Consider the following 22822-nt stretch of genomic DNA (forward strand, 5'->3'; position numbering starts at 1 on the left):
TAAGATTAAAAGTATCAAAAGTAACCACATCCAAAGCTCATTTTGTCCCTTATTTTCTATGAAAACATACAAATTTATATAAAAACTAACAGTTTAGAAAAGGTAAAGCAAACTTAAAAGTGAACTGTTTCCCCAGTTCCAAAAAATTATGCTAAGCTAAGCTTTTCATTCAGGATGTAAAAAAGGCTATGTTCAAACACAATTTGTTTACCTTAAACGTCTGAGGAAAAAGGGATGTTATATGGCTAACTGTTGCAGAAACAAGTATCAGGGGAGTAGGAAAAAGGTGGACAGGATGTACAAATCCGTTTTTCCCTATTTTTTTTTTCTTTTGCCTTTGAAAATATGATATCATTTCTCTGCTCTCAAGCCAGGAGTTTCCTCTTCATGGTCAGTCTATAAATAATTTGGTAGCCGTCATCCCAGCTGTAAAGCTGCTTCTCCTCGGGGTTGTATTTCAGACTAGCGTGGGCTCCGTACCTCCTGGGGAAGTAGATCAGCGGAGCCTCTTCACTGAGCACCATGTCGTTGACGTCAAAGACACACTGAACCCGCGAGCGGCTAGCCAGACGGGTGTTGTAAACGACATAGACAGTCCCGCAGACTACAAAAGCCGCCTCTGCATATTCCCGTGGGCATTGGGTGTCCCAGATTTGCTCTATATCAAGAGTGGCAGCGTCCATCTTTGCTAGGCTGATGGTTGGTTCACTGTCACTGGGGGCATACAGGAGCCAGAGACCCCCATCATCTGCTGCAAGGTCTGCAACAGTCTCTGGATTGAGGTTGTAAACAGTGGCACGGCCCTCCACAGGGAACATCGCAGTTTCTGTCACAGAGCCGCTCAGAAGGTTGTACTTAACCACCTGCATATCTGCATCAGCCTCCTGCTTTATGTAGTATAAATAGCCATTATAAACAGCGCTGCCAGGACCGCTCCACTCAGAGGGAAGCCTGATGCTTCTGCTGCTAGTGAGTCCCAGGGAGCGAGAAAAGTCACGCACAGAGTTGAACTGGTAGATGGTGTCTCCTGATGTGCCGTTAAAGATGTAAACCTTGGAGGATCTGGGGTCTCTGGTCCACATGCCCTTGGGACTGCCCACTCGCTTCAGGATTTTCACTGATCGGATGCCAGAGATGATTTCCACACAGTCTGCAGCGAGAGACAAAATGCACAGAAGAGGATATTGGTTTTGTACCTACAGCAAAAAATAAATAAATTAAAGGATGAGTTCATGCTGCTACTACACCAAGTCTGATACATAAGAGAAACGGAAGGAGCCACTGGCTATGTGCACTTTTTCCAGAGCCCTGTCTGTATTTAAAATTCATATATAGACCTTAAATTAATTAGATATATTTTTAATTGTCCAGTACATTCATCCATTCGGCCGCTCCAGGTGCAGGTCATATTTAACAATCAATTAATTATATTATTAAAAATCATTTTATTAGCGCTGCAGGTTATTTCTATTTTTGATTCAGATTCCAAATTAAGGTCCAATTAAGGTCCTGTCCAACAAGCCCAAAATATTCCATTCACTAATATGTGAAGGAAGGAAAAAGCAACAACACTCTCTTATTTGAAAATGCTGGAACGTTTATATGATCAGCTATGACTATTACAGATTATCTGACAAATCATTTCAGATAAACGGTTAAAAATACTGACAAATTATAACACATAATAGGCTTTATTATAATCTATATATTTGCAATGCCATCCTGTTTTGTCTTCACTTCATCGGCATGTCTTCCTGTCACTTATTTACACATGAACAAAACACCTTCTAAAAGTATAATCAACAACAAAAAATATTAGTAAAAAAAACTCTAAATTAAACTCACCCTGAGCAAAGGAGCAAAAATGATACCTGTGCTGACAGCATCACCATCACTGCTGCTGTGCCAACAGCATAGACTGCACTGTCTGCCACCAAAACACTAGGGGTTCCTCTCTTCGAGTTGATCCATTCTTTCAGTTGGTTCAAAATTGATGGGAGGAAACGATAGTACTAAACAGGCCAGTTACAAACGTAGCAGACTGCATGAACGCGATGTGTAGTTACAGTTTGAGGGAGGCACATGTCAGGTTGCAGTGTAACTTACAGCACAGAGTTTCAAAAGGGTTTGAAGGTATCATGTATGTAGATTTAGCATCTAAGCATAAACTTATGTATAAATCTCATTTTAAACCTGCATTCCTTTGCCAGGAGGGAGCGGCTCCTTCTAACTCTGGTTGAACAGGAGTCTGTTGTTTGGGGCATTTATGTAGCACCTTTCTAGGTTTATTGACAACTCAAAGTGCTTAAGACTACAAGCTACATTACCCATTCTAAAGTAACAGTAAGAGCCTCATTTCAGTGAGGGGACAGTTTTACCCACCGTGTCTCTTTCCCCCTCACAGTGGTAGGAAACAAACGTCAGCTTCCCACGCCACTAAGAACTCCCTTGTTCTTTTGGTAACTCCATACACTAACTATATTATTTACTATACCCTCATCATTGTGCCATTTGTTGTGCTCAAATGTTTCAATATATTTGATAGATTACCTGTTAAATGGAAAATAAAAACAGAACAAACTGGGAAACAACTGGAAAAGGTTGCATTCATATGTTAAACCTCAGATCACCGTCTATAAATTGTGAAAACGTAACAGAATTATAGAAATACAGAGAAATCTCTCACAAATGTGGCATTATTAAAAACATAATTTCATTTAGATTTTTTTCCCCAATCAGTTCCATTAGCGTGCTTCAGTAAAGTGCAACTCCTCAGCTGAAATTTGTATTTGCAGCCTTTAGAGAGCATCCAGCAGCTCGCGGCCATTTATATCTGGCTCTCCAAATTAAAAGGCAAATTCAAACCGGTCGGGGGGAAATTGGACGCAGACTCGTAATGAGGGGATGTATGAGTGCAGCACATGGACAGCATGAAGAAAAAGAAGACTAATATCTTCCTTTACCAAAATACACACAAAAAGGAAGCCCTGATGGGGCTGCGTGTCGGCATTGTGCTCACAGATCTGAACCGGGTCTCCACAATGCAGTAAAGTTCATTCTGGGTCACTTCACAGACATTCACAGTGGATCACTGTGTGCAGAGCTCATTCCTGCGAACATGAGAGTAATGTCACTGACCTCAGGCCACTTTCCTGTCCTTCCGCTATGAATAGATTGCTCACAAAAGCTCACAAAAGCTAATAGGGAGGCTGTTGTGCCATCATTGACTTTATTTTTATTTTGAGAATGTTGTGCATGACCATCATTATGATCCTAAGCAAAGGGTTTATGATATTACTGCATAATCCTTGAATTAATGTGTTATTGATTGCCTTATAAAGTCAGCCATTAAAATAAAGAAATCAATATTTTTTTCATTTGCCTTGCAAGAAGAGTAAATGGTACCAAAGGAATTTAATGATCCATTTTCGTTTTTGGAACAATTTAAGTGCAAAAATTATAAATCTCCTGCTTAATGTGTCACATTCACTTAAATCTGCCAACATGGAGTAGGAATTAAAATCTGATCTCACAACTTTTTACAATCGAGTTTTAACTAGGCTGGTATTACCTGAGTTAATGACTCAGTGCTGCAGTTGTATCGCAGCACTGTTAGCAGCAGTTTGCCTTGGGATGTGATGATTATAATGACAAATGCTGTGCTCAAACAGCGCAAACAGGGAGTAGCTCTGCAGAAATAAATGAGTTTGCATGAAGCCAGATTTCTGCTGGAAAACATGACTGCACACTGACTCAAAGCACTCTGCTAAATGACTTGTAACAGTGCCGTATTTGTTTCCCATTTTCCAGAGGCATGGCTCTTCCTAGACAGCAGCTCTGCAGAAGGAGTGGTGTGGTGCCTGCTACTGTAGATGTGCAACCATAACTATATACATCCCACAGGTTCTGCTATGAATGAAAATAAAAGATCAAAGACCTTCAAAAGACATTTCACTGAGATGGATATGTACCCCGCAGCTCACCAGAGACTCTAGACTGCAGCTCCTCCCACTCTTCTTCCTCCTCTTCCTCTCCTCTGTGCTCCTCCAGCTCCCACGCCTCCTGCTCCACTACCTTATCCGCCCTGTTCCCACAGGCCCGAGGGGACGCCTGGGTTTCCACGTAGTCCATCTCTCGTTCCACCCGGTCCACTCGCACTGCCGCTCCGTCCAGGTCTTTGAACAATATGCTGTGTTCAGTCTTCAGCCATCCATGGCCTCAGCAGTCAGCTTTTTAAAATCCTTCATCTCTGTGTGATATTGATGGGACTGCTCGTGCCACAGCTGCATGCGGTCCTGTGAGACATGGAAAAAGCAACACAGGTGTTAAACTGTACTGAAGAATGAGGTTTTTTATGTTTTTACTAAACCCAGGTGATGGGGCGGGGGGGGGGGTTAATGTTTATACTGTTTCAAACAGTGATGTCATCAGTTTGATACAAAATAAAATTTCTGCCATGAAGACAGTATAAACAATGACTGCTGTTCATCTTGCGCTGGTGAGTTTATTTGCAACTACAGTCTGTTTGATGACCAATCCAACTCTGCTTGTTCTTTCTGTTTTTCTTTCTGTTTGTGTAGGAGAGGGCAGAGAGATGGCAGGGGCCTAGAGAGAGGCCACACTTGACATCACTTCATTAACTGCTATATAAGAGGGCTGGGGGTGCTGACTCTCCATGTTCTCCCAAACAAGCAAGAACTTTGTTTGGCTTGTGGTCTTGCCCACATTTCCACTTGTCCATGCACTTATGATTTAGAAAGCTAATTCCCATTTATTGCCATTAACTGTAATTAAATAAATCTTATTATTTCAGTTTCCAATTCTCTTTGCTTTCCCTTCTTTTTCTGGACCATGAGCCACCTCATGACAAACTGGGAGCTTGTCCGGGATTCAGACCCAAAATGCCCAATGAATAAAGTCCAATGAATAAAAGGGAACAAACATAAATCCAAAATCTTCAAGGGAAACCAGAAAATCTGAGAACTCATCAGGGGAGATACACAGACACTATGATACAGGCTTAAGGGGTAGGACAGCTCGATATATATACTTCCCTTCAAAAGTATTGGAACATTGAGGGCCAATCCCTTTATTTTTGCTCTAGACTGAAAACATTTGAGCTTGACATAAAAAAATCAATATGAGACAAAAGATTGATATTGCAGATTTTATTTCCAGGTATTTATATCTGGATCTGATTAAGAGATGAAGATTTGATATTTATTTGCAAATCCTTGCAATAATTGCATCAAGCCTGTGACCCACTGACATCACTAAACATTTGCATTTCCAGGCTTTCACCACAGCCTCTTTCAGTTGCAGTTTGTTTTTCGGGGGATACTCCCTTCAGTCTCCTCCTTCCCCCAGGTAAAATGCATGCTCTATAGGGTTTAAGTCTGGAGATTGACTAGGGCAGAATAAAACCTTCCACCTCCTGGCCCCTGATGTGTTTTGGTTCATTATCTTGCTGCATAATGAAGGATCTCCCCATCAGTTTGGTTGCATATTTCTTTAAATTGACAAAATGTGTCTGCAGATTTCTGAGTTCATTGTCCTGCTGCCATCATGCGTAACATCATCAATGAAGATTAATGAGTATATCCCAGAAGAAGCCATGCAAGCCCAAGCCATTACATCACCTCCACTGTGTTTAACAGATGAGCTTGTATGTTTGTATGTATGTTTCCATCACATTGGTAAAGGTTATTCTTTGTCTCATCAGTCCATAAAATTTTCTCTCAGAATTTTGAGGCTTGTCTCTGTGCTTCTTGGCAAATTCCAGCCTGGCCTTCCTGTTCTTTTTGCTAATTAGTGGTTTGCATCTTCTGGTGAAGCCTCTGTACTTTTGTTCATGAAGTCTTCTGCAAACAGTAGATTTTTTTTTTTTTTTTACAGGCAGTTTTTCTGCTGCTGTTTTCCTTGGTCTACCTGTTTGACATCTTTTACTTACTTACACCAGTGATGACTTTATTCTTTCATGACAGTTCAAACATTTGTACTGGCTATGGGCCAATGTTTGTACACTGGCTCTGATTGATTTTCCATCTTCTCTCAGCTTCACAAGTGCTTGTTTTTCACCCACAGACAGCTCTCTGGTTTTCCATGTTGGTTAATTCTGTAACTATAAATGCACAGTCTGCACAGACAAAACCCAAACTAAAACTGAGCATAGATATTTGGAGGGTGGGGGAGGGAACAAGACACAGGTGAAAGTAATCACACGGAGAGGAACTAAAGTCAAAAACAAGACCCCAGAGAAAACCAAACATCAAAGTAAAATTAAAAACTCAGGGAACGATCACCCACCATGCTCAAAAGATACCAGAGCCAATTTCTTTGATGTTAGTTCTATTCCAGGGAGCTTGTCCAGCTTTATACGGTCTTTGCAAACATTTATGTACCCAGATGTTGTTACGCCAACGTTACCCTTCACCCTTTCCACCAAACAGGACTGGTGCCTGGGACTGTATCAGTACAAGTACAGAGCCAGTTCTGCCTTAATGCCCTTTAAAAATGAGTCCACATTTTGACTGGTTTGAAAACTGAACTCTACATAGTGTTATGTAGTGTAACTTTAGGCCATTTTCATTGGAAGAAAAAGGATGGTGTGAAAGCTCCATGGGTTACACCTGCATATCATTTGGGAATTTATGCAGTTTTGTTGCAGTGTTTTGTGGGTCTGTGCAATTAATGAAATTTGAATCAAATAATTCATTTAAATTACAGCTTAAGCCCCCAACATTTACTAAAAAATAACTGAGAAAAACAATTTTTCAGCTCTATTCTTTCTACAATAATTCTCTCTCATTTGCCTTTAATCTTTTTTCTTGCTACATAAAAGTCCAAAATCTCTCCCTGCCAGACTGTGGCATATTTATTAATTTGACATTTATTTCTTCATTTAGTTTAATTTAGGTGAATTATACTTCATGTGCATGAAATTCCACTGAATTTAAAAGATATGTTATTTTATTTTTTAAAAGTCCGATTATTTGACTCTTTTCCAAAGCTTTTAAATAATCATCTAAAATAACTGTAATCTCAGTATATTGATTTGTGTCTTACCACTGTAGTAGTATTTTTTTTTGTGTGTGTTGGACTATGAGTGGAGCCTGCTGCATATATATATATATATATATATTATATATATATATTATATATTAGGGGTTGGACTTTCACGCGTTAATTTCGATTAATTAATTATGGGGAAATTAACGCGTTAAAAATTTTAACGCATTTTAATCGCACTTTGCACCGTGGAACGTTTCTCAGTGCATGAGTTCCCGGCATACAGATTATATCGACGCACAATGTCCAAATTAGGGGCCGCATCCTGCGAAGGACCCGGCCCACGTCTTTCGCAGTCCCACGAACACCACAAGGCCCGGAAGTGAGCGGCTAGCCTTCATATCAGCTGCCGTCACCTCTGCGTAGCTCATGCCGCCTAGCAACCATGAGTGTGAAGCACAGCTGTGTAAAAGCAGCTGTTAAACGGAGAACGAACTTTTTCTCCTTTTGTGGTTTAATTTAAGTCTTTAATTCAAAATAAGCTGTGTTAAAACAAGCATAACACATTTCATCACCATCAAGGAATACAGCTGAGCGAATGATTAATTTCCAACTATATTAAGTGAGACATTAATGTTGAATAAAACTATCCAGTTATGATGCTTAACTTTAATTTCAGGAGTTTGCTTATCACAGGAGCACTTCCACCTTTCGTTGGTCTGTGTAGTAGACTGGTGGGAAAATAAACAAAATGTTGAAGTTTAAGCTTATGTATATTGATTCATTCATCAACTAAACTTAAATTAATATTTCTCATGTCAAATATTGAAATGCGATTAAAATGCGATTAATTTCGATTAATTAATTACAAAGCTTGTAATTACATCAACGGCGAGCGTGTGGAGAGGGTCCACACCTTCAGGTTTCTTGGTGTCCTCATCTCTGCTGATCTCTCTTGGTCAGATAACATCACAGCTGTTATCAAGAAGGCTCAGCAGCGACTTCACTTCCTGAGGGTCCTCAGGAAGAACAACTTGGACTCAAACCTGCTGCTGACCTTCTACCGCTCATCCATTGAGAGCCTGCTGACGTACTGTATCACAGTATGGTACGGCAGCTGCACTGAGGCAGACAGGGTCAGGCTTCAGAGGGTAGTCAAGACAGCACAAAGAATCATTGGCTGCCCTCTCCCCTCCCTGATGGACATCTACACCTCCCGCTGCATCAGCAGAGCCAGGAACATCATCAAGGACAGCTCACACCCTGGCTTTGACCTGTTTGACCTGCTGCCCTCTGGCAGGCGCTACAGGTGCATCAAGCCAGAACAAACAGACTCAGAACAGTTTCTTCGCCCATAGGCAATCACCACCCTGAACTCACACACTCACCCACCGTAACTGTGCAACACCCACATCTCTGTGCAATATTATATCATTCATACTGAACAATATCTAACATTCCTATATTGTGTAATATCCAGTATTCATTCACTAGTGCAATATTCATTCACCAAGTGCAATATTCATCATCTTCATTATTATATGCATACACGCATTTACTTTCTTACAATGTACAGATGCACCAATGTAGGTATGTATGTATATATTTTTATACATTCTATTTTTTGTATATTTTACACATTGTTTATTTTCTGTATATCTCTTGATCATATTGATTATACTAGATTATAATATTTTTATAATATTTTTATTTTCATTTAGAGAGTTTGATTTTCTGTTACATGGCACTGAACAGGAGTGGCCCTCCAATCTCATTGTACATCCTGTATAATGACAATAAAGGCATTCTATTCTATTCTATTCTCTTCTAATTCAATTAATTTTTTTAATCGAGTCCCACCCCTAATATATATATTGTTTACACTGTAATGACATGACTAGCATCAAAAAGTTAGTCAAAGTTAACAGAATTAAATACTGAGCCCAGTAATGGGTTTGATTGACAAGACAATATATCCACCACATATGTATACCTGTATAAATATGAATATAGGCATCCAAGTGATTGAGAACATTGAGAAAATTTAAAAGTAACAACTTCCAAGCTACACACCTTGGAGTCTGTCCCTGTTGTCTTTATTGTTTTTTCCCATTGGACTAGTAGTATGATTTGGAAATGTCACTAAGTTATGTTGGCTGTATATTGAACTCAAAGAGTGACATCAGTGGAAGAATAAAAATGAAAAGTCCATTTAATTCACTCTAAGCACCTGCTGTCTGCAGCCTCATGTCCTCTGTGCCATCTTTATTTTGATTTTTTTGGCTGCTGCAGTTCTGGCTCTATATTTTTCCTCATTCGCCACGTTGCTTTGTAATGTTTAGTTACTTGAAAACAGTGTTCTTCAGGGCAGTGTGTATGTATAATTACATTTTTCAATCACCCCTAATTATTCTACAAAAGCCCAATATGTATCCAGCCAGCAGGACTATTCTCATTGTGGTTCACCAGAAATAGACCTAAACTAAAAACTGGAAACACCCCACTGAGTTCAGGCAGGTCTTGGGTTTACAGCCTGAATTGCCATCTATTGTTGGATGTAATGTCAGTGTGACAGTAAACTGACAGTAATGTCAGTGTTTAGTATTTTAGGCTTAAGTTGTAAATGACTGACACTGCCCTAGAAGAAAGACTGGAATTGTTTCTAAAAAGTTTAAAAACAACCAACCATCACTTTAAGTGATTCTTTTTAAGGATTACTTACTCTGATCTATCAAATTCATCACATTTGAGACTGTAAAATAGAAAGATAACTTTGGATGCTTGGTTCTGCCATTTTTTTTTTCACAACATCCAAAACCAGCAGAAAATCTGAAATTTTGACAGTTATGACTTGACATCCAGAGGTGAGGTGTGTTTCTGGCTGTACAACTACTAAAACTTTCCAACCAGCATTACGCCCCTGTTTCATCTAGAACAAACTCTATGTATTTCCTCCATTTCAGGAAACTGAGCTATAACTTACACACAAAAACTGTTCACCAAAGTTGGACAATAGAAGACTGGAAAATGTTGTTTGGTATGATAAGCTTTGATTTCTGCTGTAAATTTGACATAAACAATGTGAAAGCATGGATCCATCCTGCCTTGTATTGACAGTTCAGGTTTCTGGGTAATGGGGTGAATGATATTTTCTTGTAACACTTTGAATGCCTTAGTACGAACTATGCTTTGTTTAAATGCCACAGCCTACCCGAGTATTGTTGCTGACCATGTCCATCACTTTATGAGCACACTGTACCCATCTTCTAAAGACTGCTTCCAGCAGGGTAATGAAGCCATGTCTGAAAGCTCAAATCATCTTAAACTAGTTTCTTGAGCATGACAGTTAGTTCACGGGCCTCAGATGACCTCCACAGACACCAGCTCACAATCCAACAGAATGCCTCTGGGATGTGGTGGCCCAGGAGTGCAGCCGACAAATCTGCAGCAACTGTGTGATGCAATCATGTCAATATGGAGCAAAATCTTTGAGGGCACTTTGCTGAATCTATGCCATGAAGAAGTAAGGCAGCTCTGAAGGCAAAAGGAGTCCAAACCAGTACTAGCAAGGTGTACCTAATAAAGTGACAGATGAATGGAAGTAAGTAACATTTAAAAACTAGTATAAATTAAGTGAAATACACTAATTTACATTAGTAAGGACATTGCATTTACAGCCTATGTGACTCAGTCTTGTCTTGGAGGGTGACATGTTTCAATCGGTTATCACCACATCTAAACAGGAAACAGTGCCGCGTTTCTCAGCATATGACTGACACAGTGAGAGTGACAGGTGAATTATTCAGACTGAGATGTAATAATTGACGGCTCCTCTGCCACAGTTTCATTTTCCTCCTCTGTACCTGCTGTGGGCCTGTGGTCAAATGGAAATGAAAGTTCAATGAAAGCTTGCTGATGAATTGCCATGTACATATCAATGCACAAGTTGAGCCAGTATATTGGAATTGAGACTAGAGAGAAGCCACAGGGGGGCAAAATGAGTGGGATATGGCTGTAAATAGACAATTCATTTCACGCTTATAACAGTTTTAAGGATGACATCCTTGCATCGAAGCCACACGGTTGATGAAAAAGAAAATTCTGACTCTGTAAATTTAGAATACATTAAAGGAATTATTTCAATTACTCCCTTAGGTGAGCAGACACATAATCCCCAAGTCAACACAAGTGTTTCCCTTACACAAACTTTGCTTGCTGACTTTCATGACACTGATACAGCGTGCAGCCTTGTGAGAGCCCCTTTAAAGAAAAACAATATCGAACACTCAGTAATTTGATTCTTTCCTGGAGGCTCTTTCTTGTACCACGGCTTCGTTCTACCTCTGCAGCACACATTTCTCTGTTAGGTTGTTGGGATGTTTGATGCCGCAGCTGCAAATGTTGGGCTTGTACTCATTACTGGTGTGTCACTGTCTTAAACCCTGAAGAAAGTGTAATGTTGTTGGACAGAGAAGGAGGGAGAGCTCTGCATGCATCACATGATATTCCCCCCTGAGGCCGCTGCAAAGCTGATGAGCTGGGCAGACATTGCATTAATTGCTTTCCATTAGTAAGAGCATTAAATTCAAATCAAAAGAAGAGGAAGAGGCAATCAGTTTGTGTTTATGATGTTTTTATGACTACTCAAAGATCTGGGCTGCCATTTAAAGCATAAGTCATTTAAAGGAGGGTCGATTCTTACCTCAATAGCCAACAATCTATTCTCCAGATAATCCATCAGCCCCTGGTAGTAATACTGGGCTCCAGTGAAACTCCAGGCAGTGGAAACGAGGAGGACAAACAGCGGCTTCATTGTGAGCAGATCAATAGGACAGCTGAGTTTCTTTCCTTGTCCAGGTTTTAGAGGATTCTTCAGGTTGATGTATGCCCCTGCAGAGGTGTCCTCAGTGTCATATGCAGTGTGCGGTAGAGGACAAAGCTTTAGCTCCACTTGCAAAAAGGTGACAAGGTTAGAGAGAGTAAGAGGCCACTCGGAGAGTTTCCGATTATTTGACCGCTCTCCACTTTGCTGGAATGTTTCACAAACTCTTCAGGGAGGAGCGTGTGCCTCTACCCCTATCTATCCAAAAAGTGAATGTGTCTGCACTCACTTTGTACTTGTACACCCACTCTGAAGCAATAAGGGACACAGCACAACAGGACACAACTCAATACAAGTGCTGCTCTACTCAGATTACTTTTCACTGAAAAAAACATGTTAGCTTAGCAATCAGTAAACGGCCCTTTTTATTCTTTTTTCAGTCTTTAACACCCTTCAGTATTTCTGTGTCCCCACAACTCCTTGACCTGCACTCTCAATGGGATCAATCAATCCAATCTTAAGGTTATATCAGTATGCAAGCTAAAATTCTACTGGAAAGATGGCATAGAGGCTATCACATCATGGAAGTATTTGCACTTTTATGTCAGGATAATACTAACTTTCCGTTGCTGCCAAGATGCTCTTCTTGACATTTTAAAGAAGCAGCTGAAAGTTAAGTACAGCACTGGTGGCGAGGCCCACTGAGAAGGACAAAGATGCTGGTGCTACAGCTCGGGAACCACACAACAGCTAGCTTTAAGCTTAAAACTGTCCCTCTGATGAAATTAACCCAAATTACTGGATAATGTGCTGGAGAGAATGTTATCAGTATCAACTCTGTGTAATAACACGAAGTATGTAAACTCAGGAAGGTAAATGTAGAGTAGACTACAGACCTTCTAGACATATGACCAACATTTGTAAGCTAAATGCAGAGGAGTGTTGTGTTTTGTAAACAAATACCAACGAATTACTTTTCTCACTTAGTAACGCTGTAATGCAATGGTTTACTTTTTATGCAGTAAACTTCAGTTGGTTAAAGTGGAATTTTTCAGGAGGGGGAGCCCTAAGCTCTGGTGTAGCAGTGCAGTGTGGAGAAATGACTCTTTTAGAAATAGGTTGTGTATTAATTTGTATTGTGAGCTCCAGTAGACTTTGTTTCTTTGTGGTCAGCTGGCCTGTGCACTAACCACCTACTGTACACTTCAATTGCCCCCTTCCTGATTTCTTAATTTTTTACATGTTGTTACACTTTTAAATGATGATTTCACTGATTGAGGCAAAAAAAAAAAAACACTATGTGAAAAAGTAATTGCCCCCTAAACCTTATAACTGGTTGTGCCACCCTTGCAAGCAAGAACTGTAATAAAGCGTTTGCAATAACTGGCAATGAGTCTCTTTCACATAACTCGATTTATTTCGGCCCACTATTCTTTGCAGAATTGTTTTAACTCAGTCACAGTGGAGGGATTTCAAGCACAGAAAGCCTGTTATAATGCCATGCCAAAGCATCTCAAGTGGATTTAAAGTCCAGACTTTGGCTAGGCCCTTTTTGAGAGCCATTCAGAGGTGTACCTTGCTGGTGTGTTTTCCAATCATTGTCCTGCTGCATAATCCAAGTGTGCTTGAGCTTCAGGACATGAACTGATGGCCGGACATTCTCTTTCAGGATTTTCTGATAGAGAGCAGAATTCATGGTTTCATCAATCACAGCAAGTTATTCAGGTCCTAAAGCAGCAAAAGCAGCCCCAGACCATCACACGACCTGCCACCATGTTTTACCACCATGTTCACTGGTGTCCTTAGCCTTAGAAATGGCTTTGTAACCCATTTCAGAATGACTGTTTCTAAGCTGTTTCTTTAGATTGTGGCATGATGTGTTGTTTTTTGAGATCTTTTAGCCTACTTCACTTTGCCAGACAGCTTCCACTTTTCAGACCTGGGTGTGGCTAGTGAAATTAAACTCAGCTCTCCAAAACCAGGGGCAGGGCAATTACTTTTTTCACATAGGGACAGGTAGGTTGGATTGCTTTTTTCCCTTAATAATTGAAAACATATATTTAAAAGTGCATTTTGTATTTAAATCAGGTTATCTTTATCTAATATTGAATGATGATCTAAGACATTTAAGTGTGAAAATATGCCAAAAAAAAAAAGAAATCAGGTAGGGGCAAATACTATCACTGCACTGTAAGCAGATGTTACAATGAGATATAACGCCCACTTTCCAACCCTTAGCCAATACCAAAGCTAGCATAAAGGTGAAACACAGATTTTTAAGTTAGCTTCTACCATCATTTTGGTGAAAGTGCTTGACAAGGATTCTTCTAGAAACCTAAAAAGTAGTGAAGTTTGTGAGTTTGAGTGGAAAATTCAAACAGAAGACCAAGTTTAGTGGAGTTAGCTGCTAATATAGTAGCTGGTGCTTTCGCCTGTGCATTCCCGAGCAGTGAGTAGGCCTGCAACAGTTTGAACTGAGTGCCAAGTTTGTTTACAGTAAACATCGCCCAAGACAGATTGAAATGGCCCATGGAATTTCATCTGACTTAGGTCTAAGTCAGATAAAATATCAGACAATTTTGGGGTCTAATATTGAATTTGGCGGCAATGACTTTCTGCTTCATCCCTGGATTTGCTTCCGCAAATGTTATAATCTCGTATTTCTGTTCATAAGTGCGAGTTTGTAGCTTACCCTCCTGCACTTGCCATGATTGTCTCCAGTGACATGAAGTGATTGGCCCAGTGCAGCCAATCCAGATGTCATGTGACTGTCTAGACACTCAAGCAATCTCCAAGCATTGTTAATGTGTGTAGTTGTGCATGAACAAGTCGATGTATGGAGTTTGCGTAGATTGTAGATATTGGAAATTGGGCGTGACGGGAGCTGAGGAGGGCGTTAAACTCATCCAACTTATGCAATCACATTTAATTGGAAATGTATTACAGTGGGACCAGATTTTTCATCCAAGGTAGGCAAAATCCAACTTGTGTGATCCAATTTAGGTGATGATTTTACTGGAATTAACGTTAGGAAAAATGGGACCTGCCATCCGACTAGAGCGAAAATCCGATTTGTGCCACAATGGACGTAGGCGACTTTGACTGTATTTTATTGCCGGCTTGTAGAGTAAAACATACAAGTTCCATATAATTTTTCTATAAACCAGTATGTTGATTGACTATTCTTTATATTCTAAGACGACTGGTTGATGTATGTTGTGGTAATTTGGAGGTAAAACAGCCCATGATTTAAAAGGTGAATAACTCTATATCCTAAAAGGGAAATTCTGTTAAGTTTATGTTCTTTGAAGTTTTATAAGACCTCAGATTAGCCTCCTCTCGCTATAGCCACACACGCTAGAGAGGCAATGAACATCATCAACATACATTTAAATTCCTCCTTGCAAAGTCCTTCTAGAAGCAAGTTGTGTTACTCAGCACCCCACAATGAAACACAACTGGGCACTTAGTTTCAAGTACTATCTATCCCTAGCATCTATCATGATCCTGGGCTTTGACCTAGAGTTTGAGGGTTTTTATCTTTTTTTACGTAGGTCTTGTTAGTTATTGTTACTTTTGATTTAATATTCCTCTTTTATATCTTGAGCCTTTAGTTCTTAGTTTCAGTTTATTTCCATTTGCATTTATGTTTTCTTTAGTATAGTTGCCTATGCTATTTTCCCTAGCTTTCCCCCCTATGTTCTTCTTTCAAGTTTTAGTGTACTAGTCTTCATCTCTATTTAGTTGCTTCCAGTATTATTTTGGTAGTTGACAGGTAAACAGGTTGGTTTATGAAAGGAATACACCTGAAACACTTTAAATAAAAAGTAAGACATTAGAATCAGAAAATTTACACACACATGTGGGGACTCAGAGTAAGAGTGAACACTCTCTTTCTCTGAGCCCGTGTTCCTGTCTAACATAACATCTTTATACTGACAGCCTCTTAATTAAACATAAACAATCTCTGGATGCTATGAGTTGACCTTCGTCATTCAGTTTTATTCAAGCTGGTTCTTCATGGCCCAGATTCCTCTCAGTCATGAGCACATCTTCTTCCTGATGTTTTTAATGTAATCAATACAGAGAAATCTTGTCCAGATAATGACAGAACATGGTGACATCGGTGATGTTTTAATTGTACGTTCTGTGGCCGGTCCTCAAGATAAGATGCACTGAAACAGAGAAGTTAGTCTAGTACTTTCTGATCTGTTGCTCTCTTTCTAATGTATTATTTAATTGTTTATTATTTGGTTAATCCACTGTTTATTAATTAATTTACTGGGTTTACCTTTAAACATTTGTCCTTTATTCAATGAGTAAAAATAATCCCTAAAAACTCCTAACATAGTCCTTTGTGTGTTGTACGGTATCCTTAGTTTTACTTCCTTTGTCTCATTATCCTTGATTAGTTTCACGTGTTGTACTCAGCACAGCAGCAGTCATTCCCCACCTGTCCCCTATTACCCCTGATTAGCCCTTAATGTATCAGCTTGTGTTTAAAAGTACAGCTTCAGTTTTCCCTTTGTCCTTTGTCATGGTGGCTTTCCCTGTTTCTTCTGTCCACGTCTCTTTTTCCTCTCCGTGTGCGCTCAGCCCTATCAGAGTTTTGATCTTCTTGTGGATTTACTTTTAGACTTTGCCTCAACCTCGTTTAAAGGTTGGGGCTTCTTTTAGTCTGTATTTAGGGCCTGTTCTACTAATTATGACAGCACCCTCCTCTGTCACATCAAAAGTCCACTGAGGTCTTCCTCTTTTCCTTCTGCCTGGCAGCTCCATCTTCAACATCTTTTGTCCAGTATATCTACTATCTCTCCTCTGCACATGTCCAAACCATCCTCGCTTTGCCTCTATAACTTCGTCTCCAAACCACTCAGCCTGAGCTGTCCCTCTGATACTGATACTTATTTCTAATCCAGTCCCTTGTGGTCAGTCCCACCAAAAATATTAGTGACTACTCAATATCAGGCCAAATCAATACATTTTTTTAGAGGTTTGTGCACAAATAAGGTTTTAAAATCCCTTTTCGATGGAAGTTCTACTTTTCCCACCATCTTTGCTGTTTTAAGATTCTTCCATAAATTTCAGTTCAGAGTTCTTTGAGTGTCGTGTCTCTCTCTTAAAATGTCTTATCTAGCAGTGACCATGGATACCACAGTCTTCAAAATGTTAAGTTATGTTGCGTATCACACATGGAGTGCAAGGAGTTGCAGTGGTGCTGCTTACACTTTTGTTTGTTTTCACTGGAATTTGCCTTTGTCCTCGCTTTCTTGATGCTAAAACATCTAACTGTGTATCCCATATACAGAATAAACCAATTATGAACTAAGAATGATCCAATTATTATTGTAGCATGAGTGAAAACATGAGCATATCATCAAACTTTTTCAGTACACATGCAGACTTTGTGACTGTAATAGCAGGAACAGATTTGTTAGTGATGGCTCATTTCCAACAAGTGTCCCAGTAAAAGCATGACAGTGAACCAGCATGAAGCAATACCAGCAACCTGTAATTACCTCACCTACACAGAGCACACTTGTTTTTCAGTACAATCAATTACACCTGTGCTTTTCCTGCTATGAAACATCTGCTGTGAAAAAGGTCTATAATGCAGCTTATCCAACACCTGTTACACCTGCTTATTCATGTGATTATCCAATCAGATTATCATGTGGAAGCACAACAATGAATACAATCCTGCAGACACAGGTCAGGTGCTTCAGTTAATGCTCACATCAAACATCAGAACAGGAACAAATGTGAACTTGGTAACTGGGACTTTGGCATAATTGGCGGTGCCAGACAAGCTGGTTTAAATACTCCTGATCTGCTGGGATTTTCACAGTAGTCTCTAGAGTTAAATGAGTGTTTGGAGTTGACAGAGGGACTATGGCAACTCAGATAACCATTCTTTGCAGTCATGGTGAGCAGAAAAGCAACTCAGAATGAAACAACACTTTGAGGCAGATGGGCTACAACAGCAGAAGGCTGTGTCAGCCAAGAACAGAAATCTGAGCCTGCAGTGGGCACAGGATCAGTAAAACTGGACATTTGAAGACAGGAAAAAAAAAGCATCTGATGAATCTCAATTTATTCCACAAGGCTGTAGATGATCACAATTTGGCATGAGCAGCATGAATTCACTGACCAGCGTGGCTTGTCTCAACAGTCCAGGCTGAATGTTGTTTTGGCACACTTTGGTCCCCTTATTACCAACAGTCATCGTGTGAATGCCACAGTTTTCTGAGTATTGTTGCTGACTGTGTGCCTCCCTTTATGGCCAGAGTTTACCATCTTCAAGCAGGATAATGTGAGTCATCAAGCAGCCAGTCACCAGATCTGAAGTCAGTAGGACATCTTGGGGATGTGGTTGAAGGGGAGAGTCACAGCATGAGCGTGCAGCTGACAAATCTGCAGAAATTATCTGATGCAATTATGTCAACATGCAGAGCAGGGTCTGAAGTCTGACTCAGAATTGGGATGCTGTTTCTAAAAAAAAAGTGCTATGTAAGAAGTTTATCTAAAAAAACACAAAATGCTGTCCTGGCAAGACATATGGTGAAGAGTGAAGAAACAAATCTGTGAAATATAAAAAAACGACAGAACCACACAAAAATATGGAAAGAGGGAGAAAAGCTCCATGAGATATTTTTAAGTGATGACATAAATAATAAAAATAAACACGTCTGCAGTGGTGCATTCACTTCATTAAACAACATTAAGTCATTTATGGCTTCACTGGTTCCCTAGGGTTGATCTAACTTATTGGTTTGAGTGTACAGCTCCACTCCCACCATGACAGCTGTGATTAGTCAGTAACGCTGCATTGCATCTTTAAAGGAGATTGCATTCCCTGATGTGGGCAAACAGATATTCATTGCAGGAGCATCCATGCATGACTAACATGCAGCCTTTGACCCCAAAGGTGAATGAATAAATTCTTGAATACAAGGGTCTGGGTGGGGTCATAAAAGGGGTTACAAGAGTAGACAAAAAGAAAAGACACCTTATAAGTATTTGTTTTTGAATCTTTTTGCAATCAATTTATCTGTCTTTTTAGTTGTGTTGCATTTCTCTGTGTCAGTTTATAACTGTTTTGTGTCTCCTTGTGGTGTCTGGTGAGGGGCTCAGCAGTCGGGATGTGACCCATTTATTTGAAGCCTGAATTGCGCATTTCACCATTACATCTAGCTTTTTTGAAACCAGGTTCACTGAGCAATGGCAATCCATGATCACACATGTGTTACATGTCTGAATATGTACCGTATTTTTCGGACTATACGTCGCTCCGGAGTATAGGTCGCACCAGCCAAAAAATGCATAATAAAGAAGAAAAAAACATATATAGGTCGCACTGGACTATAAGTCGCACTTTTTTTGAGGGGGGGGGGGGGGGGGGGGGGGGGGGGGGGGGGGGGGGGGGGGGGTTTTTTTTTTTTTTTTTTTTGTTTTTTTTTTTTGTTTTTTTTTTTTTTTTTTATTTTTTTTTGTTTGTTTTTTTTTTTTTTTGTTTTTTGTGGGGGGGGGGGGGGGGGGGGGGGTGGGGGTTGATAGAATCCGAGAACCAGAGCAGAAATTACATCTTGAACGGCAATTTAAAATAATAATGGATTAAAGAACAGGACGAACACGGTTACGCCTACGTTATTCTAACGTAGCACATTCAGCTACATGACGCACAACGAACACGTGTTTCGGTATGTTAACGGAACATTAAGTTATTCAGATACCATAGCATAAGAAAAACACTAACAAGTTAACCAAACCATCAATCCATTGAATTCTTCAGCCTCGGTTTCACTTCTAAACATTCCGTACACTCTCGTAGACGAACGCCGCTTCCTCTTCTGTGTCGCGTTAGTCAGACTCGTCGTCAGCTGCAGTTCCAATTATTCCAGCCTTTCTGATCCCAACAGGATGGTTTGGTTGTCACTGAAGCCCATGTTTTTCTTGATCATCCAATGACTTCCAGGAAAGTTGGGTGCGCATTCTCCCAGTTGCAGTTAAGCTGTGCTCTCCATCCATCATCCCACTGCGCCCACAGTTACGCAAGACTGCCTTAAAGCTGCAGTTCAACGGAGATGTCAAGTGGCTGGAGTATTTTGGTTCATGTGTTAATAAATGTCACATATACGTCGCTCCGGAGTATAGGTCGCACCCCCAGCCAAACTATGAAAAAAAGTGCGACTTATACTCCGGAAAATACGGTATGTGTAGCCCAGGTGTAAAATTAAGTGAAAGCAATAAGAGAGGGAGGGTTGATTTGTTTAATTTTAATTAGTCACATCAGTGAAGTCTGGGATGTCCTACTGCACCCTTAGTTCATATGGCCCAATGTGAGGTGGGGTCGACAGCCGTTGACTCACCCATCATGTAGATATCCAAAATCTCAGTAAAAATGTTCATCAAAGCCTCATCGGGCATGTTGTTATAACAAATTTTTACCAAACTAACAATACTAAATCTATTAAGTTTTCCAAATTTACAAAAATCATTTCAGTTCCTTTTTTTTTTTAAGTCTAATTTTTATTTTTTAATTTTAGTTAACTAATTTTTTCACATCTAGTTTTATTATTAATTATTTAATTATTCTCAGACCAAAAGGAATCACGAACCCACAAAAAACTCAAAACCTTCAGTCCAAGAAGGAGGGACCATGGCAAAAGCATCATGACGAATGCTAAGAAAAAGACCTGTGGGTGTTTCATTGAGAGGTCACTAATGTTTCTGTCATGGTCCTCTGGTCCTCCTGTGTGTTCCTGCCAGTCCCCCCCACCCATCTGTTTGTTGTCTCCTGTTTGGTGGTTGAGGGGGCGGGGCCAAGTTTAGGTCTCCACCCTCTGTTCGCACCTCACCTGGAAGTTATGCGACTCACCTGTTTCCTGATGATCTCGTCAAGGCCACTATTTAAGTTGGCGTGCCGGCCGTTAGTCTTTGCTGGCGTGTTGACTGGACTACAGTTAGTGTTGCCAGCGCCTAAGCTATGTTTGCCATTGTTTTTGCTCACTGCTTTGCTCCACTTACCTATTGCATGTCTTGTACCCAGATTCCTTGGAGATTGAGAGGTTGGCTATAAGGAGAGACATAACTGATTCCCTTGTCTGGACTGGAGAGAGGATTCCTGGGGTTTTTTGTGTGTGTGTGTGTTATTTGTGTTCTGGCAACAAAAGAAAATGTACGCCACAAACAGTTCTAAGGTTGGATTCATGGTTAACTTGTTAGAAGGAAGAGCTTTAACTTGGGTGCAAGCTGTCTTAAAATCTAACTCCAATCCCTCTTTTTTTTTTTTTTCTTTTGTCTAACCCTTGAACAGCGGGCGATTGCCAGTGTTACAACCTGTTACCTGCCCTTACTTGCCATGATCAGCTGGTTAACGGCAAGTGTATCAACTGCCGAGACATCTGATCAAACACACTTTGAATTACCATAATTAAGTTTGCCTATCGGAAAAATTCAAATGGTTTCTGAAAGCTGAGAATTGCACTTCACACCCAACATAGGGTTATTATGGTATTGTTGCTGGAAGTCTGTGAATGGCGGGGCCCGTGGTAATAAAGAGTTAAAGGCCATTTTCCATAAGGGTCAGTCTGGACATGGCAGCTCAAAAACTGTTCAACTTGAAGCAAGATAAGAGGAGTGTTGCTGATTTTTTTTTTTTTTTTCAGTGGATTTCAGAATTTGGTTGGCCCAGGTGACTGGGTGGGAGAACACTCTGAGGAGTGTTTTACTTTTTGTGATGAACTAAAATATGAGCTGGCAACTAAAGACTTACCTGAATCCCTTGTCAGTATCATTTCACTGTGTATTCGATTAGATGATCACATGCAGGAGCGACGGAAACCCAGAGACTACAGCCCCCATAATGCTCAGCTTTGCACACTTCCTACTTTTGGCAGGGTTGCTCCAGAAGAGAATGGAGAACTTGTTGCAGGTCACAGAGGTCGCTTGGTCCTCTCTGAACAGAGAAAACGAACGTTGAGGATGATGTTTTTTTTTTTTGTTGTTTTTTTTTTTTATTGTGGCAGGAAACGACATTTTGTTAATGCCTGTCAGGTCCGGCCAAAAGATGGGGCCCGCCGGTAAAAGTGGGGATACTGGCAGGCAAAATAATGAACAATTCCTCCCTTCCCAGATTGATGGTTCAAGCAAAAATAAACACTTCAAACTTTTCTGTGCTCATTGATTCTGGTGCAGAACAAAGTTTTATTGATCACAACTTAGACATTCTTCTGGGAATGTTCCCTCATTCCCAAGTTTAAAGCCATTTTTATAGTTGTAAAAGCCTTAAAATAGCATTATAGTCCAATCACAGGGTACCTAAACCTTGCTACTTGTTGACCTAAAATTTGTAAAATTTCTTACTAGTTTTAATTATGTTTTTATTCTTTAGATGCTCTCAGACATTCCTATACAAGCAGGGTTGCATGTGAAATAATAAGGCTAAAACTCTTATGTACCATAGGGATACCTTCATCAAGTGCAAGTTGCAAATGAACACAGTTGTAATTAGAGTCTGTGGCCTAATGATAGGGTCATGATGCTAAGATTAACTGATACACTGAGCCTTTTTTTTTTTTTTTTTTTTTAAACCGGTTTTTCTCTCTAGTTTTAATAGATTTTATTTACACCACTGTTCCAGTCTTGTGGACCACTTTGCCTATCTCAAACCATTGCTTTGGCTACAGCAAATGTGCTGCTTTAAGCCTGTTTAACCTGTTTATATATTTTTTAATATAATTTTCTCTTCATTTTAAGAAATGTTCCCTGCTGCCAGCAGACATGTCCCTGTTTGTGACTGGCCACATATGGTTTTTACCATACAATATATAGTGCCTTGAGGTGACTGTTTATTGTGATTTGACACTATATAAGTAAAATTGCATTGAAACTTGTATGTGAATGCTCTCATAGGCAGATTAGAAAACCTTGGGTTGACTTTCGAGGTGATAACCGCTTTCATGTTACTGCTTAGCCTGATTACTGATGTTA

The 22822-nt window shown here is 40.0% G+C and overlaps 1 protein-coding gene across 1 annotated transcript; it reads right to left on the bottom strand.

The window, feature by feature from the left end:
- Positions 1 to 365: 365 nt before the first annotated feature.
- On the bottom strand, positions 366 to 11957 carry olfml3a (olfactomedin-like 3a). The gene is given in 4 exon segments (XM_030734594.1): positions 366 to 1150; positions 3984 to 4205; positions 4208 to 4295; positions 11711 to 11957. Coding segments are annotated over 4 exon segments (1206 nt in total). The 5' UTR covers positions 11822 to 11957.
- Between the last annotated feature and the right edge of the window lie 10865 nt (positions 11958 to 22822).

This window comes from Archocentrus centrarchus, chromosome 7 (assembly GCF_007364275.1).
Source record: "Archocentrus centrarchus isolate MPI-CPG fArcCen1 chromosome 7, fArcCen1, whole genome shotgun sequence".
Lineage (NCBI taxonomy): Eukaryota > Metazoa > Chordata > Actinopteri > Cichliformes > Cichlidae > Archocentrus > Archocentrus centrarchus.